At 44.3% G+C, this 19,782-nt stretch overlaps 1 protein-coding gene across 16 annotated transcripts in view; it reads left to right on the forward strand.

The window, feature by feature from the left end:
• c2cd5 (C2 calcium dependent domain containing 5) overlaps nucleotides 1–19,782 on the forward strand; it is a 57,141-nt gene that overhangs the window by 17,505 nt on the left and 19,854 nt on the right. For 9 of the 16 annotated variants that reach the window (XM_048256343.1, XM_048256336.1, XM_048256334.1 and 6 more), the window contains 16 exons: nucleotides 269–377; nucleotides 3,979–4,032; nucleotides 6,645–6,759; nucleotides 6,937–7,110; nucleotides 8,285–8,476; nucleotides 8,745–8,931; nucleotides 14,366–14,530; nucleotides 15,392–15,532; nucleotides 15,647–15,710; nucleotides 16,142–16,203; nucleotides 16,391–16,489; nucleotides 16,613–16,702; nucleotides 17,689–17,776; nucleotides 17,951–18,037; nucleotides 18,266–18,301; nucleotides 18,573–18,674. In XM_048256343.1, the coding sequence (XP_048112300.1) occupies nucleotides 269–377; nucleotides 3,979–4,032; nucleotides 6,645–6,759; nucleotides 6,937–7,110; nucleotides 8,285–8,476; nucleotides 8,745–8,931; nucleotides 14,366–14,530; nucleotides 15,392–15,532; nucleotides 15,647–15,710; nucleotides 16,142–16,203; nucleotides 16,391–16,489; nucleotides 16,613–16,702; nucleotides 17,689–17,776; nucleotides 17,951–18,037; nucleotides 18,266–18,301; nucleotides 18,573–18,674 (1,765 nt within the window). The remainder of the gene's footprint in view (nucleotides 1–268; nucleotides 378–3,978; nucleotides 4,033–6,644; nucleotides 6,760–6,936; nucleotides 7,111–8,284; nucleotides 8,477–8,744; nucleotides 8,932–14,365; nucleotides 14,531–15,391; nucleotides 15,533–15,646; nucleotides 15,711–16,141; nucleotides 16,204–16,390; nucleotides 16,490–16,612; nucleotides 16,703–17,688; nucleotides 17,777–17,950; nucleotides 18,038–18,265; nucleotides 18,302–18,572; nucleotides 18,675–19,782) is intronic. The other 7 variants (XM_048256338.1, XM_048256342.1, XM_048256350.1 and 4 more) reach the window with 3 other exon arrangements.

Consider the following 19,782-nt stretch of genomic DNA (forward strand, 5'->3'; position numbering starts at 1 on the left):
CCAAATTAAATGGGTTGAAAGGAAAAGGATGATAACACAGTTTATGAAAAGCAAAACCTCTCACAACAGCACTCCTACCTGTAAAGTGGTGTAGTGGTTCTATGCTCATGATTTTTTTTTTTTATGCAGAGTTCATGTTTTAAAATCAATAAAGTGTGTGTTGTTGTAAGTTTCTGTTTCTCAATGAAATTGATTTCCTAGGCTGTGCGACCTTGACCACAGTTGACCTTGACCTTGGATTGACCTTCCATGTACTTGTCTCCCCCAGGAGTTCCCTTTTTTCACCCTTACGTCTTTCCCTCCTGGCTTCCTGTTGCACGTTGGTGGTGTGGTCAGCGCCCGCTCTGTCAAGTTGCTTGACCGGATACACAACCCTGGTGAGTTTCACTTCACTTATTTACATTCACTCGCCTCTTTCATATGCACACATACACACATGAATTTACCCCCATAATAATGCATTGCAGTCACATGCAGACATACATAGTCACATCTACACACACACACACACACACACACACAAACACACAGAATGGGATCACACACATTCAACCACTCAGCTGCTACCAAAGAGTGCCTGTCTTCTTCAGAGCCTCCTCAGGGCTGTTTCAGATGTTTCTCGACATCTCTAATGTCTTGATGTGACTGTGATGGACATACTAAGTGGGGTATTAATCAGCTGTATAGTTGTGTTATTGGTCAGTTATCATATTCAGTCTGTATTATCAGTAGTATAAAGTCTTCTCAGAATTTAGAGGTAGGATGTGTTATTTGTGTGGACCCTTGTGTGGATTTTTTTTATTATGGTTAGCTGCTTTTAATTGTTTATAGTCAGTTTTGTTGTAGGGCCAGCAATGTTGTCAGTCAGTTGTAGTGTATAGGTGTGTATGTTGTCAGCATTACTATATAGTTGTGACTGACATCATCTGTATTGGGGTAGATTTGGAAGTGACAGAATCTATAGCTAGCTATACGTTACTATTAAAATACTGGAAAGGTTAGCTTCTCATATGTAAGTGTGTGTGTAGGTGTATATGTGTGAATGTGTGCATAAATGAATAATGTATAAATGTATAAATGAACATTCACATTTAGGTAATCAAATGTGGTCAAATTTAGCATAGTAAAGTCAGATTTATGTCAGAAAAGACTACAGAAAGTGAGCAAATCATTCTTTCTCTCAAATATAAAGTCTGAAGTCAGCTAAAAACCATGGTGTGCAATGGGTTTATTGTGTCAAGGCCATACACACACATACACACACACACACACACACACACACACACACACACACACACACACACACACACACACACACACACACATGTACAAGCCTTTCATACAGGTAATTTAATAAAAAATTAGGTTGGCTGTCTCAAATGTGCATTTTTTTAAGTATTAATACCAGTATCATGGACCAATGGATATGTATTCTGTGTAAAAGAGGCATAGAGGCACTATTTAACTTGCCATACAGTGAATTACATCACTCCAAACACCAAATGCAACTGTCTTGGAACTTAAATGGATCAAGGATGTTTCTTCTGCTCTTCTGTTCAGCTGTATCACAAGTATCTTGTAGACAGAAGTTCCCAACTATAACATAAGATCAATGGTATGGCATCCCATAACTCTCTCTGTTACCTATCAAGTGTAAACAACTAGCAGGAATTGCTTGACCTCTGTCCTCAGATTGACAGGGCAGACCTTAGCCCAAACCAGGGTGAACCCATTGGATGTCCCTTTTAGTGAGGGACAGAGTATAGTAAGGCAGGGCCGCATCGGGGCTGAACCGAAGACTTTTGGAATGGAATATGATGCAACAATAAAACTGGAGAAATGTAAAAACAGACCTGGAGCAATTGTTTAGGGTTGCCTAGCAACATAAGTGACTTTGCTTACATTTCTGGAAAGAAAACTATCTACAGATATATAACAATTTAGCAAAATAATTAAGTATACTTAATGCTTCTTACAATTTTGTGACTTGTTTAAATCGTCGTTGCCAAGCACCGTTTTGAAGTTTCTAGCATTGTTAGCTAATGTCCCCGATATTACTACTCCAAATGGAAACAGAACACCAAGGCTATACACCTGTGTTTATTGGACAATTCCGGCAATTTTTCCCATGGATCTCTGTTTCTCGAGGTCACCGAGTACTGTTGTTATGAAAAAAAAAACCCGAAAACAATTGGTTTTACCTAGCTCGAGTTGCTGGAGCCAAACATGGGGCATGAACATGGGGGCTTATGAGCATGCCCCCAGAGTGTAGCACTGTAAAGCCTTGGGCCAGCCCCAGTCCTTAATGGAAATGAGCCACAATAGATACCAGTGTAGTGGTTATAAATTTAACCCTAAGGCGATGGTTATGGGCTTGCATAGATGAAGGTCAAGGTTTTAGAGTTGGGAAAAGGCTATCAACTTGGGTATGGGTAAATGTTGACAAATTTTTGGTTTGTCTATGGGTTTGGGTTTGGACAAAGGTAAAGATTATGAGTATGGGAATGGACAGCGTTTAATGTTTTGGATTTGGGTTAAGGATGTGGCTATGGGCCAGGGGAATGACAACCAGATGGGGTTACTGTGTTGGTTTCACTTCCAGTAGTATCAAGAATCCATTACACACCATTGTCCATGTTAGGTGTTTGTCATTCAAATAATTTATTGATGTCCCTGAGCTGTGAACTCGGGGTGTGTTGATTTTAGATTGTTCATTTTTGATTTTCAAACTCTTGTCCTCTTGCTAAAATAGTCTATTGCACATGTGAATTAGACAGTATTCAAAACCACTGGTTTTAAATCTAGATAGGCTCAGGTGTTTAGTTTGTTAAAGATTTAGTAAGGATCGTAGTGAGGACATTTTTTGAGGAAGAGATAATGTTGGAATCCATAAGGACTTTGGTTGTGTTTGGTTTGCAGTAGTCTTGGATTGGACTTCTGTTGATGTTAGAAGAACTCATGTTGGCAAGTCTTCTGGATGTTGGCACCTGTGTTGATGTTTACACAGTTGCACATTTTGGCTAGAGGTATGGGGTTGGGGTGGAGTTCTGCAGAATTTTTGAGTTTGTGTGTGTGTGTTTGTGGTTTGTGTTCATCTGACATCAATCAAGTAAAGTTTCTTTCGGAAGAAATATATTTAAGCTACATTCATCTTCAGTAGCTCTAAGGTGAACTTGACTGAGTGAAACATCCAATCATAAATGGGCCATAATCTAGGCCCAATCTGCCAGTGATTATTTCACTGTCATCAATTGTGAAACTTACTGCCAAGTCATTTATTGGTACTACAGTCTGCTGTGCCCCTTGCCTTTTTGCCAAGCCCTGCTAGCTAACTAGCTAACTTGGCCCATGCTAACTGACTGAAACCAAGCTAACATGATGCTAGCTAACACAAACGATCTCAACGAACCAAAGAACGTCAGTGGAACACAACCCATTTTGAGGATGTGTGTGTGCTCGCGTGCCGGTCGAGCTCTTGCTATGTAGTTGTACTGATCCAGACGAAATGCTGTACACTGTAGAGCGCTGCTGCATGCTCTGTCTCTATTTCTCTTTTTGCCTCTATGATTTCCCCTCTATCTCTCCGTCTACATCTCTCTCTATCTCCCTCTCTCTCTTGCTCTGTCCCTGTTTATTCCTCTTTCTGCTGCTATCTCAATGCCCCACCTAGTTTAACCCCCCCCACACACACACACACCCTTATTTCTCTGTCTCCTTCCCTCTCACTCTTTCTACCCCTTCTCTCTTTCTCTCCTGCTCTCCTGTAGTGCCCTTTGTGATATTAACTCTCTTGTCTGTCTTTGCAGTTCCTGTGGAGTGGTGTCGTCCAGTGTTGTGATCTTGTTTGTCGTCTGTTGTTTTTCTCTGTTTCTTTTTCTCTATTTTTTCTGTTCTCTCTCTCTCTCTCTTTGTTTTCTTCTCTCTCTTCTCTCTCTCTGCTCCTCTAACCGGTCTACTAATGTTGGGTTGTGATCGCAGCGTTGGGTAGCGGCAGATCTTACAAACTGCTAGACTGGAATAGTTGCCCTGCAGGTACCTAACTAAGACACATTGTGGCATAACGTTATCCTTCTGAAACTATGGCAGCTCAGTGAAGGACACTCTCCAGAGACACATGTACACACACATGCTGTGTGTTCCATATTTTCACTATAAGTAAGCCACACATCCAACTCACTCACAGACAGACACACACACACACACACACAGATTGAGGTGCATCACCGCAAATTTGAAGACAAGTGTAGCTCAAGTTTTTCCTCAGCATTTTGTTCAGTGAGCTGCCATACCCTTTGCTGGTGTGAATGTTTGTGTGTGTTGGTGGCTGAGTGTGTGGGAGAGGAGAGAATAGTGTGTGTGTGTGTGTGTGTGTGTGCAGCATGCGCTGTCTGGCTGCTCTATCTCTGCTTTGGCTGTTCCTGCAACCTCACCCCAATTCCCCCCTTTTTCCAAACCCTGATCACATGATTAGCTGTGTGACCAATCAAAAGGGGGGATAGAAGTAGGGCATTTCCTTGCCCTGCCTCTGTCTCCAGATAGACAGCTCTGACTCCACCCCTTTGTGGCTATTGTTGCTAAGCCAATAGATGAGTGATTTTCAGGAGGGAAATTAGTAGAGAGAGAGAGAGAGAGAGAGAGAGAGAGAGAGAGGTAGGGAGAAATTGGAAGTTAGTTTATGCTCTGTTCTCTCTTTCTGCACAAAGTGCTGTTTGCTGTGTGGAATGGGCTGTCTGTCCTCTTCAGAGGGATTGGAGCTTGAGAAGGGGGTCCTCTAGTGTTGATGTTTGGTATAGCACTGTTAAAGAAGTACTATACATTTGGTATAGTACTAGGGCTATGGCCAAACCTCAACTCACAAGGGAGGAATTTCTGCACTGTCATATTGTGTGTGTGTGTGTGTTTGTGCGTTTGAAATGACAAAGGGGCATGTCTGGTCCATGATTGACAGGGTTGGGGAGGGGGCTTACAATGCAGGCAGGAGTGTGTGTGGGACTGGTTTGATTTGAGCAAATGTTGTGCTCCTAGTGTAGTGCACAACGCTACTTGTCACATTGAGCCGTCTCTTTAGGTTGGTGTTTTTATTGTTTCATAGATGCAATGACTGGTCATCAGACTTGACCAGGTGTTTAGAGTAGATTGTGGTAATTCTATTGTGGTAGTCACAATGCTGTGTGCTGCAAGAATGAGCTGAAGATAAATGAATAGGTTGGAGGGTGGTCGGGGAGAGAGAGAAATGAGACGTGACCATAGTACACAGCTCAAATAAAATTAAGGGAACACTTACAGTTTTCCACAATTGTTAAAGCACATTTTTTGAAACCTTCCACCCTTTTCTCCATTCTCAAACTACATTCACAGAATGTCTGACAGTTCTTGCAAAATAAAACACTTGTTCCCTTAATTGTGAAGTGTTCCCTTAATTTTTTTGAGCAGTATACATTACACACATCACAGTAGCACACTGTAGCTCGTATAAGAACAGAATTAGCTATAAAACCTCAGTGTATTGACCTATAAATACTGAGCAAACCGCTAATGACAGCAAGTCGAGTTGGTGAGCACTTGTAGAAGCGTCCGTGCACAGATAAAAGTGAGTTAAACCGCTAATGACCGCAAAACAAGTTGGTGAGCACTTGTAGAAGCGTCCGTGCACAGATAAAAGTGAGTTAAACCGCTAATGACAGCAAGTCAAGTTGGTGAGCACTTGTAGAAGCGTCCGTGCACAGATAAAAGTGAGTTAAACCGCTAATGTGAGTTAAACCGCTAATGACAGCAAGTCAAGTTGGTGAGCACTTGTAGAAGCGTCCGTGCACAGATAAAAGTGAGTTTCCCTGGGAAGTCTCATGACGTGCCATCATCCTCCTGGTGGAATAGCTGAGGAATGTTTGAATATTTAACTAATTAAAAACAAACAAGCAAATAAACCAGTCGCAGGAGGACATGTGCCTGCATGCTAGTGTTTGAGAGATGAATTACCTACCCCTAACATGGAGCTCTCCCCCTTTTTCTTAGCATCTACCTGTGTCTGTCTGTCTGTCTCTCTCTTTCTCTCTCTGTCTCACTATCTGTATCTCTCTCTGTCTGTCTGTCTGTATCTCCCTCTCTCTCTCTCTCTCTCTCTCTCTCTCTCTCTCTCTCTCTCTATATATATATATACATATATTGTTCCTCCCGGCTCTCTGTTGGGGCGGTCCCACTCTGCAGTCTGCATGATAGTTCACTCATGAATTATTAATGATGTGGGTGGGGCAGCCAAAGGTGACATCACTAATGCTCCATCCTCATCGTCACCCTCCTTTACCCGAGTCAGCACGGAGCCCACTGTCTCATGAACAGTGTGTGTGTGTGCCTGTGCGTGTTTGTTTGGTTGACTGCCACCATGCAGACTACACACATAACTATTTCAACTATGTGTGTATGTTTGACTTGTGTGTGTGTGTGTGTTTGTATGGGTGGGTGGGGGGGGTGGTGCATATATTTATATATATGAGTGATACCTGAGTAAATGTTTGCCAACCCATTGTAAGTTTCTAATGCTGGTTTGTCCATATTTATGTGTGTGATGGTGCGTGCTTTTTTATGTATGTGTGTGTGTGTGTGTGTGTGTGTGCGCACATGTGTATTTTTGGGTGTGTCTGCTGTAGATGAACCAGAGACACGTGATGCATGGTGGGAGGAGCTTCGCCAGGAGATCAAGTCTCACGCCAAAGCGCTTGGATGCCACGCGGTAGTGGGGTACAGCGAGTCCACAAGCATCTGGTACACACACACACACACACACACACACAGTATAATACTCTCTGACACACAGACTCATATTCAACACACACACATACAAACATGCTCAAAAGCACACACATTCACTCGCATACCTTAATGTTTATGTGATTTTTGTATCTCCAACTTTGACCTGTGTGTGTGTGTGTTTTTCTTCAGCGAGGAGGTGTGTATTTTGTCGGCGGTGGGTACGGCTGCAGTACTGAACTGCCGGTTCCTACAGGATGGTTGTCTGGACGCGCTCACCGAACACAGGTTGTCACGGCAACTGCCCCTCTTTCCCTCCGGGTCAGACAAGGTCGAGTTTGATTTGGGTAGTTCAGCCTCACTAGGGTAGGTTACACACACACGCACACACGCACGCACGCGCACACACACACACACACACACACACACATATGCATACACACGCATCCCCCTTCTTTTCCCTTCAGAGTTCCCAACTAAACACTACCAATCTAGCCAGCGGTTTGTGTGTTTTTTTATGTGTGTGTGTGTGTGTGTGTGTGTGTGTGTGTGTGTGTGTTTGTCCGGCTGTTTCTGCCAAGCCAGCGTGTTAAGGTACTAACAGTATAGAGTGTGGATTTGAAATGCCTTTTTGAACTAGACACTTGTTAATACACTTAACTCACTAGAGGTTAGAGTAGCTTCTAAACTAAAATATGTAAAGAAACATCGAATGCAGGGGTGAGGTTGTAGACTGCAGCTGTTTAGGTGCAAACCTAGCTCATTCTGAAGACACTGCATATGTTTTTCCCTCATCAGAAGACAGGAATGTTAAGAGATGTGTGGAGGTTTGAGCAATAACTTCTTTTCATGAAGTATCTTTAAAAGCATTTTCAGGAAATGCCTGATCTAACAGTGCAGTGCACTGAACTAGATGTTAATGCTCTGTGTGTACTATTTGGTGTCTGTTAGTTTTCATTATGGTAGTGCTGATAGAGTACTGATTTATGGGGGGGTAATTCAATGGAAGATTATCTGAGTTTGTGTGAATGACTCTGAATGCTTGTGTGTGTGTATACACGGTTTTCCTGTTTACCAACAAAACTAGATGTGCGTGCGGCCGTGGGGCAGAAGATGCTTGGTGGCCGTCCACAACATTATAAACTTAACCTAAATAGTCGGCTGCTGTAAGCTACAATCTGATTTTTTTTGTATACCCCTGTTGTCTCAATGATAATAACATCTCATTTCAGACTATATTTCAGAGTTTGCCGTTCATTTGCATTATTAATATAACATCGTATTTTGTCATTTTTTGGGGAAGAAATGCATTCTGTTAGGGATATTGAACATATTGAACATTCTCTAACCATTGTGATTTCGAATTGGTGCAGTTTTCAGCACAAAAACTAATTTTATTCTTTTAATGGACAGCACTGCTCTATGCTGTTCTATGGTGCTTTCTGCCTCTTAGTTGCGCACGCATGTTTTCGTGACGTTGCATAGAAATCCATGTATACGTGTTGATCTAAATTGACCGTTGTCTGTGTGTGTATGGCAGGTGCGAGGATCTGGCGCCCCCTGGCTGCGGCTTCTGTCACATTCCCTACGACGAGCTCAACATGCCGTTTCCAGCCCAGCTGTCCTGTTGCTACTGCTGCCGCAGGGCCAAGGTGCCGGATGTGCTCTTCACCACCATAGACCTACCCACGGAGGCCAGCATTCTCGGCAAGGGCTGCCTCATACAAGCCAGGTACACACACACACACACACACACACACACACACACGTAGACCTGCCCAGGGATGCCAGCATCACCAGCAGAGCTGCCTCATACAGGCCAGACACACACACACACACACACTCACAGACACAGACACTCTTAGAGGCATAGACAAGCAGTTCACCATTGTAGACTTGTCCACAGTTGTCAGCATCACTGGGAAGAACTGCCTAATACATGCTGGTACACATACACACCACACACACATACACTGACGTTGTCTCTCTGTGTGTGTTAGGTTGTGCCGTCTGAAGAAGAAGGGTCAAGGCGAGGGCAATGCCACGTGCATCAGCAGCCTGCTGCCCTTCATGGAGTACGAGCTGCACACTCAGCTGCTCAACAAGCTCAAGCTGCGCGGCATGAACGCTCTCTTCGGCCTGCGCATCCAGATCAGCGTCGGAGAGAACATGCTCGTTGGCCTGGCGGTGAGTCTGTGTGTGTGTGTGTGTGTGTGTGTGTGTGTGTGTGTGTGGGGGTTGAGGTTTTTAGGTTTGAGTGTTCGTGCGTGCTCCACAAACGTCCTTTTTGGCCTACTCATGCAAACCACCACCGTTGGAGAGAACATGCTTGTCGAACAGACGGTGACTGAGTGAGTGAGTGACTGACTGAGTGAGTGACTGACTGAGTGAGTGACTGAGTGAGTGAGTGACTGAGTGAGTGAGTGAGTGACTGAGTGCGTGCACTATGAACATCCTTTTTGGCTTACGCATGCAGACCTGTGGGAGAGACCATGCGTGTCGAACAGGCGGTGAGCAAGCGAGTGAGCCTATGCATCTAGGCCAGCATGGCAGAACAAATGCTTGTGTGTTGTTATGCGCATCTGTATATGCATACACTTAGGTACGGATACCCATACTTCCATACCTTGTTTATTTTTCTTTGTTTATTTCTGGAACCTTCTGCAGCCACTAAACTCTCCTAACCGCAGTAATGAGTGTGTGTGTTTTTTACGTGCGTGTGTTTGTTTGTATGAATGTCTGGACACGCTCACCGAACACAGGTTGTCACGGCAACTGCCCCTCTTTCCCTCCAGGTCAGACAAGGTCGAGTTTGATTTGGGTAGTTCAGCCTCACTAGGTTAGGTCACACACACACACACACACACACACACACACACACACATACATACATACATACATACATACATACATACACACACACTCGTGCACACAACCCCCCTTCTTTTTCCTTCAGAGCTCCCAACTAAACTTGTGTGTTTTTCACATGTGTGTGTTTGTGTTTGTACAGTTGTTTCTGCCAAGCCAGTGTGTTAAGATACTAACCTTATAGAGTGTGTTAAGATACTAACCTTATAGAGTGTGTTAAGATACTAACCTTATAGAGTGTGTTAAGATACTGATGGTAATTTTGATACCATAGATTTAATAGAGACCCAGTCAGACCAATAGTATGAAAAATCAGGAACAGAGTTTATTTACAATGATGCGCATCAAGGGAGAGACAGCATGACTTCACCTAAAGATCCATCAGCTGCTCTAACTAGACAAGGAAATAGTTAGGGTTTAAGTATCCTTCCAGGCTGACGGGAGATTGGTCATCCGTTGGTCATCCCATCTCACGTGGACTACACTGAATCAGACTCTGATTAGTGGCAACCTGGCAATCCGGAGCAGATAGCTACTGACGCAGCCATGCAGAACAGTGAAACACTGCAAACTCATAATATTCCCGCTTATCTCTAAATACATAGTCACACACAGATATACACAGGGACAGTACAGATATCATACAGTCATTACATAGAATCATACTTTTAGTGTCAAAGTGACCCACTAATGAGAAATGCAGAACATTAAACCACATATTGGAATATTGGGCATAATGTTCTATTCCACTTTTTCTCAATACTAACCTTATAGAGTGTGTTAAGATACTAACCTTATAGAGCGTGGATTTGAAATGCCTTGTTGAACTAGACATCACTCTGTTAATACACTTGACTCACTAGAGGTTAGTCATTTTTACAAATCAGAATACTAGCCCCATAGCTTTTAACCAACGCTGTGTGTGTGTGTGTGTGTGTGTGTGTGTGTGTGTGTGTGTGTGGGTGTGTGTGGGGCGGCATAGCTTTAACCGCTCAGTTCAGACCAAAGGTGCAACTAGTCCACTTGAAATCAGCAACTTGCTGCAGCAGAGTGTTCTAAAACCGGAGTTTCAAACCGCAGGGATAGCTTACAACAGCAAGTGCGGCTCAACGGCAAGTGGGGTTGTTTTGTTTTTTTTTGTTTTGTATGTTTGCTTTCCCCCTTATGCATCTAGTTGCGCCATTGCCCTCTCCTCATCACACTGCATATGGGGATACCTGGGAAACTAACACTACACATAAAACTACAAGAAAAAAGGATTGATAAAACAAAAACTGAACAGACAGGTGAGACAGACAAGAGACCGCGTAGGATCTTGCTGGACGGATGCTAGCTTCCTGTGTCAATTCAGTGACTCAGGTGCTAACTATGTGTGTGTGTGCGTGCTTACGTGCAATGAAAGTCCTATGGGGCCTGCATACTGGCTTGTCAGATTGGCTTTGTGTGTATGTGTGTGTGTGTGTGTGTGTGTCTGTCTGTGTGTGTGTGTCCTGTTTAGATACATCTCTATTGGAACTGTGAATGTGGGAACGTGTTTTGACTGTTTTTTTTTTTTACTTGTCTGTGTGTGTGTATTGTCATGTTGTTGAAACGTTGCTGGGCAATAGACCAAAACGGCATAGAACCAAAACGGCCATCTTTGCCCATATAAGGAGATCTGGTTGTTAATTGAAGCCAACTACCTATGGCAAGTTGCAGTGCAAGTTAGCTCTGTGGTAGCAAAAATCTAAGTGTGCCGCCTTTACGTACCGGAGATCACAGTATCCACTTGAAGGTAGAGGACAAAAGTGTGTTCAGGAAAATGTCTGCATTTCAGCCTTTTTCATCACCGTGAGAGTTTAACAGGTGCGATAATTCAAAATCCCTATGTTATTTTCCCATAGGACAAATCGCCAGATACCGGATGTCAAAGATGGCAGCTTTTTGTAGGCGAACTTCAGAGGTCTATGGGATTGGCAAAATGCATCAAAATGTATTTTAAAATAAAATATCAAATACCCCCATTTTTTAAGTGTATCAAAATAAACTACAAAATACACTGTGTTCCAAATTATTGCAAATGCAAATTGGATTTAAGTGTCATAATTTTTTTTGTTTTTCAATTAAACTCATGGATGGTATTGTGTCTCAGGGCTTTTTGGATCATTGAAATCAATCTCAGACACCTGTGATAATTACCGGTAGTTTGCCAGGTGAGCCCAATCAAAGGAAAACTACTTAAGAAGGATGTTCCACATTATAAAGCATGCCACAGGTTTCAAGCAATATGGGAAAGAAGGATCTCTGCTGCTGAAAAGCATGAAATTGTGCACTACCTATGAAAACATTGGATAATTCCGAAAACATATGCGTGATCATCGTACTGTGAAGAAATTTGTCGCTGATTCAGAGCACAGGCGGGTTCGTTCAGACAAAGGCATAATAAAGAAGGTTTCTGCCAGACAAATTCATAGGATTAAGAGAGCAGCTGCTAAAATGCCATTGCAAAGCAGCAAACAGGTATTTGAAGCCACTGGTGCCTCTGGAGTCCCGCGAGCCTCAAGGTGTAGGATCCTCAAGAAGTTTGCAAGTGTGCATAAACCTACTATTCGGCCACCACTAATGCTCACAAGCAGAAATGGTTGCAGTGGGCTCAGGAATACATGAAGACTAATTTTCAAACAGGTTTGTTTACGGATGAGAGCCGTGCAACCCTAGATGGTCCAGATGGATGGAGTAATGGATGGTTGGTGAATGGCCACCATGTCCTAACAAGGCTGAGACATCAGCAAGGAGGTGGCGGAGTCATGTTTTGGGCCGGAATCATGGGGAGCGAGCTGGTAGGCCCCTTTAGGGTCCCTGAAGGTGTGAACATGACCTCGGCAAAGTATGTAGAGTTTCTGGCTGACCACTTTCTTCCGTGGTGCAAAAAAAAGAACCATGCCTTCCGTAGCAAAATCATCTTTATGCATGACAATGCACCATCTCATGCTGCAAAGAATACCTCTGGGTCATTGGCTGCTATGGGCATAAAAGGAGAGAAACTCATGGTGTGGCCCCCATCCTCCCCTGACCTCAACCCTATTAAGAACCTTTGGAGCATCATCAAGCAAAAGATCTATGAGGGTGGGGCAGCCGTAGCCTACTGGTTAGCACTTCGGACCTGTAACCGGAGGGTTGCTGGTTCGAACCCCGACCAGTAGGCACGGCTGAAGTGCCCTTGAGCAAGGCACCTAACCCCTCACTGCTCCCCGAGCGCCGCTGTTGATGCAGGCAGCTCACTGCGCCGGGATTAGTGTGTGCTTCACCTCACTGTGTGTTTCACTAATTCACGGATTGGGATAAATGCAGAGACCAAATTTCCCTCACGGGATCAAAAGAGTATATATACTTATACTTATAGCAGCTCTGGGAGGCTATTCTGACATCCTGCAAAGACATTAAAGCAGAACTCTCCAAGAAGTTCAAGTTCAATGGATGCAAGAATTGTGAAGGTGATATCAATGAAGGGGTCCTATGTTAAAGGAGAAGTTCGGTGTGATATTGACCTTAAGTGTGTTGAAACATGATACCGAGTGTGAACTTTTGTCTCATAGCTCATCTCGGCTTGTCCCCTGCACTCCGAAATCTGGCGCTAGTTAGCCGATGCTACCAACAGGTTTTCAAAGGGGGTGCCTTGGGCATCGGCCTAGCAAATAAATCACTGTTTTACACCATTTACGAAGCTCAAAGAAGCTCCACACTATATTGGTAGACTTCCGAGGGCCCTGGCATTTAAAACGAAACATTGAGAACTTTGAAGAAGCACTGCTAGTTTATTTACAAGACGATTTATACAGACAGTACCTTCAGGAAGTTTACCGTTCGCCGGCATCACAATAACGAGTACGAATGAACAGGTATGATAAGGGATTAGATTCCGAAAATAATTCCGTGGAAATACATGGATTCCAGTTGCTGCTACAGGGAGTAATTTGGAAGCAGTAATTTGGAACAGTGCATTTTGAGTTTTTCATTTTTTTTTGAAAATACTGTTATCATTGGGAGGTTTGTTCAATAAAATTCAAATTATACTCTTGACGGTTGATGACTTGAAAATTATACTGACTATCATTGGCATCAACTATTTTGGAAAATCTGAGAAATTTCATTTGCATAATAATTTGGTACGGTAGCCACACCATCTAAATAAAATTCTGTATTTTGGTGTTTTGAAATCACTTTGCAAACCTTCCATATCTGAGAGAGATTGAGAGTGTGAGTGAGAGTATGTGTGTGTGTGTGCGCATTAATGCACTTGTTTGGTTGTTCAATGGCTGTAATGTGCAGTGGAACAAGGTTATTATGCAAATGAAGTGTGTGTGAGTGTGCATTTGTTTAGTTTTATTGGTCTTGTGCACAAGGCCTTCATGCCGAGGACAGCTGCAAGAGTGTATGTGTGCTTGTATGAGTGTTTGTACACGTCTTCAAGAGTGTACGTGTGCTTGTATGAGTGTCTGTACACGTCTTCAAGCGTGTATGTGTGCTTGTATGAGTGTCACGTCTGCAAGAGTGTACTGTATGTGTGCTTGTATGAGTGTTTGTACACGTCTTCGAAAAGGTACTCTGGTGGGATTCTGTGTACCTTATTTTTCTCTTCATATTTTGTTTTACAAAGGAAAAACCCATTCCTAATGTAGGCTCAATGTACGCGTGTGTTTTACGCTCATGTGTCTGTCTCTGTGTGTGTGTGTGTGTGTGTGTGTGTGTGTGTGTGTGTGTGTGTGGACTGCAGTCGGCGACAGGTGTGTATTTGTCTGCACTGCCGTGTCCAGGAGGGATCCAGATAGCAGGGAAGGCCCCAGGAGACCTGAGCTACGAGCAGCACGTTTCCAACATGCAGCGCAAGATCAATGACACCATCAACAAGAACCGAGAGCTCTACCACATCAACCCCCCTGTGAGTTAGACCTATATGCACACACACACACACACACACACACACACACACACACACACACACACACACACACACACACACACACACACACACACACACACACACAGAAGAATAACCTCATCTGCGAGAGCAACCCATCCGTGATGGATTATGCTATACACACATACACACAAGCATTCATACATACAACGTGAGGAGAAACCAGTAACACTGACATCAATCCACTGTTGAGTCTCTCTCTGTCTCTGGCATGCAAGCAAAATGCCAATCAGATTATCTGAAAGTGACTGGCAAGAGATTGGAATCAGATTTATGGAAACCTCAAATCTGTGTTACTTGAAGGCAGTGGGTTCTCTACAGGTGGATAACGTGGGCAGTTTGTGGGCAGCCGTGGCCCACTGGTTAGCACTCTGGACTTGTAACCGGAGGGTTGCCGGTTCGAGCCCCGACCAGTGGGACGCGACTAAAGTGCCCTTGAGCAAGGCACCTAACCCCTCACTGCTCCCTCTCCCGTTGTAGCAGGCAGCTCACCGCGCCGGGATTAGTGTGTGCTTCACCTCACTGTGTGTACACTGTGTGCTGTTTGTGTTTCACTAATTCACCGATTGGGTTAAATGCAGAGACCAAATTTCCCTCACGGGATCAAAAAAGTATATATACTATACCATACTATACTATACTATACTATACTATACTATACTACTATAACGTTGCCTGTTGTCCCTGTACCATGTCCATTTGAGGTGCACGCTAATGTGGCTGTCCCGTTGGGTGCATCTGAAAGTGTCTCGCTTGTGTGTGTGTGTGTGTGTGTGTGTGTGTGTGTGTGTGTGTGTGTGTGTGTGTGGGCGTGCATTGCAGGAGGTTGTTGAGGAGCTGATTGGCTCTCCCATCCCTGAGCCTCGCCAGAGGTCCCGCCTCTTCCGCTCGCATTCCGAGAGCTCAGACGAGCTGTCCGAGATCGACCTGTCCCACGGCAAGAAGGATGCCTTCGTCCTTGAGGTGTGTGTGTGTGTGTGTGTGTGTCCATTGGTCAGTTTTTCCACAGCTTTCTTTAATGTTTGTGTGTGTCATCAAGAACTTTGTGTGTAACATTTCTGGTGTGTGTTTGTGTAGATTGATGACACTGATGCTGTGGAAGACATTCACTCCCTCCTGACTGATGCCCATACTCCTCCAGGTACACACACACACACACACACACACACACACACACGCATGTGCACACACTCACACACACACACATACACACACACACACACACACACACACACACACACATGTGGACACACACAAACACACACACACACTCACACACTCTCTCTCACTGGGGGCAGCAGTGGCCTACTGATTAGGTCTTCAGGCTTGTAACCGGGTTGCCGGTTCAGTTATCAGAAAAGTTCACTTGTCAGGTTTGTGTGCTATTCGAATGAGTCCTACCTGTATGCAGGAAGCAACTTTGTCAAGTTCCAGTTGTTAGAGATAAGAAATTCTGTTTAATCTCCTAAACAACTAGAATATGAAAAGGCATCATTAGTTGACAGTGCTGCAGGCGTGGCAGTGTTCTCTGGTTTCATCCATGTTTCAGTAAGTGTTTGTGTTCTCTCTCAGGATTCTTCAGTTGTAACACAGAGATCATGCCTGGGATATACAACTGGACGTCAGGACTCCAGGTGAGGTCCCCACACACTGGACAACACACCCTACAAACACAAGCACAAGCCCCTCTCCCTCCACCCTAATGCACTCTCTCTCACATGGTCACCTACGGGACTTGACCAACTGGAACTGTGTTCAGCAAATGTTGCCTTGTCATAGTGTTTTATAACTGAAATGTAAACACATTCCTGCCCTTCGTAGATGTTTTCCTCCGTGAGGGTGTTCCGCCTGAGCAATGTCAACCTGACCAATCAGGGACTCAACAAAATCTTCAGTGAGTTGTGTGAGAATTTGCTCAAGGTGAGTCTTTACTCCCCCCCCCCATCGTGTTCTTTACACCTCCACCGATCTCTCCAACTTTGTGTCTCTTTTAGAGGTGCTTTGATTTTGTTTTGAACTGTTTGTGTGGATGCCTCCCTGTAGAGTCTCTACTTCAAGCTGCGCTCGATGGTTCCCTGCTGTCTGTGCCATCTCAACTTCACCGTTGCCGTACCAGAAGACGAACTTATTCAGGTCTGTGAACAAAGGCCTGCAGATGCCAGCAGCCTGTGCTATGTGTGTCTGTGCATGTTTTGGTGACCATGACAACAATAAATGTATATGAAGAGTTCAGATGCAAAACCCTCTAAATGCCACCTATGTCAAAAATGAGATAAAGATGGTGAGGGGATGCTCTCCACACATAGTATACGCTAATCAAATAATTTAACTTCTAAACCCACTAAATACCACTCCTTTCCTGGTCTGAAATATCGATTTATAGGCAAAAACCTATAGGAGACTGAATTTAAATGCTCATTTAAAAGAAAAGTGGTCAGACTTAGAGGGTTTTGCATCTGAACTCTTCATATGTTGTACATGAATTTTGCTGTCTGGGGCCTATTGCACAAAAGCAGAATTAAGACATCCGGGGTAAGTTACTGAGCTGCGCTCAATGAATCCAAAACAAGAGCGTACAGGCTTAATTGGTTGCACAACGAGCAAGCCAGGATGAGCCAACACGGATTCATCAAGCCAGGTGAAACCTATCCTGTAAAAGTTAATTAATGATCACAAAAGTTTAAATAATGACAGTGGGTCTAGTTATATGTGATAACAATGTGTAGTGGGCAGTGGAATAACTATTGATTTCCGTTTGTGGTGACTGCTGACTGAGATAAGGGATGAGATTAAATAGATCCTGGAACTTAGCCTGGTCTGGAGCAGGCTAGCTCCACAGAATAAATCGCCATGGTGACTTACAGTATACCATAACATATTCTGCTGCCCACTATCCCCCTTTTGTGCAACCGGATCACGGATAAATTGAGCCAGGATAACCAAGATATCCCGGCTTAATCCCTTATCCTAGTTTTGTGCAATAGGGCCCTTGTTGTGGGTGACATCTCAGTCTTTAATGGCTGTGTATAGTAAGTTGTGTGTGAGATCTGAGTGTTGATTGGTTGTTTATGAGAAGTTGGGGGGGCCAGATCTGAGTGTTGATTGGTTGTTGTTGGCAGGTTGCTGTGACTGCTGTAGCAATGAGCTTTCACAAAGATCAGATTCAGGACAGCAACAAGTCTGGTGATGATCGCGCTCCAATGAAAGGTAATGCTGTGTGTTTGGTTGTGTGTCTGTTCTCGGGCTGGGAGAACTCGTTAAGCTTTTTGGGAGATCCAGAGTGAATGAGGTTTACATTGAGGTTGAGATATTTACTTTGTGTGTTTGTGTGTGTGTGTGTGTGTGTGTGTGCGTGTGCGCGTGCTGCTCTTGCTCCAACAGTCATTACTGAAAATGAGGAGCAGCTTCAGTTTCCTCTGGAGCTCAGTGCAGAGAACCCTCAGCCCCTCAGCTCCGCCAAGAACTCAGGTAACACACACACACAGACACAGAGAGTTATACACATCCCTACAGCACAGTACACACATATTGACACACACACACACACAGATGTAACGCATATTCTTTTACCCATCACCATCCCGCTGGACCTTTTATATGTTACCTGGGTTGACAGCCGTTTTCCTTCTTGTCCATAATACCTTGAGCTGATCTTGTTTTTGCACTTTATTGTGTGTGTGTGTGTGTGTTCCACAGGGCCCTCAGACGGCTCCGCTGGTGGCCTGGCTAGAGGTAAGTGTGTCCGGTGCGAGCCGGTGTGGTACGGTGCGTTTCCATAGAGACGCTGGTGTGTTTAATTGGAGGTAGTTTGGGCTTGAGAGCGGCGGCAGCCATTTTACCCTCCTGTGTTTTTTCTGTTCTCTTCCTGTTCCTCTGTCGTCTGTCCTGTCCTATTCTCTTCTGTTTGTCTCCCTCTGTGTGTGGGCCTCTGTGCGTGCGTGCGCGTGTGTGTGTATGTATGTGTGTGCGTGCGTGTGTGTGTGTGTGTGTGTGTTTTTTCCAGCTCCCTCAGTTGATTACAGTTCCTTTGCAGACAGATGCAGCTCGTGGATAGAGCAGCTTAGACTGAAAGCTCACACCATAAGACGCGGATCAATAAAGACAAGTAGGAGCACTGTAGTTAAAACACACACACACACACACACACACACAGAGCTCACACCATGAGCACCAAGATGTGTGGGAGCACTCACTGTCACTCACTCTCTCTCGATTTAACAAATTCTCGTATATCCTATTCATTCGTCAGTTCACCCCCACCACTCTCATGTCTATGCACACTCCCACACATGTACTTACTAATCTATTCTTAGCACACATGCTGTCCCTCTGTCTTACACACACACACACACACACACACACACACACACAAGCACACACTGATTATCGCACTCTTTCTCTCCTCTGCTGCTGGGACTGGAGTCTCGATGCCTTTTTGTGGCACATGCAGGTTATGACAGTGTGATTGGTTGGTAGAGATTGTGATCAGTAGATCCACCTTCCAGAACAGGGTGCTGTGCAACACCTTCACGGCTGATGCAGAAGTCCAACCCCACACACACACACGTACTGCTACAGTGAGTACTTGTACAAAATGTACAACAGTGCAGGATACTGTTGAATTGACCTCCTAATTCCAGTTCACATTACCCATCTGACCAGGCATACAGATCAGCCCATGCACTCGTAAGGCCTCAACTAGATGGTGGTGTTGAGCCCTTACTGTTTGGTGCAGCTTTTAACTCCAGTGGGACTCTCTGGAACAGCAAGCCTGGAAACACACGCAGGGACACTGGAATGTGTCATAGTCTTCACAGTGTCCATGTGTGGGTTCTTACACACGTCACAAGGCCTTGACCTTTATTACATCTAGCAGTTACTCATTAGAGTGTGTGTGTGTCTCTGTGTGTGTGTGTGTGTGTGTGTGTGTGTGTATGTGTGTGTGTGTGTGTGTGTGTGATGGTATCAATAGCCATTTGATTTTCATTTTGAAGGTGTTGCCTAGCATTCTATTGTGGCAGCTGGACAGAAGTGTGTCATCCCTGTAGCCTAACACACACACACACACGCATATACAGTATACATACACACACACACATTCATACACACAACCCCCACAGTGAGCCACATCAGGACAGTGATGGGCTCGGAATTGGAACAGAGAAGTTTTCAAACATACAGTTGTGTATGTATTCAGGTGGGGGGAGCTGTGT

This window comes from Alosa alosa, chromosome 11, assembly GCF_017589495.1.
Source record: "Alosa alosa isolate M-15738 ecotype Scorff River chromosome 11, AALO_Geno_1.1, whole genome shotgun sequence".
Lineage (NCBI taxonomy): Eukaryota > Metazoa > Chordata > Actinopteri > Clupeiformes > Clupeidae > Alosa > Alosa alosa.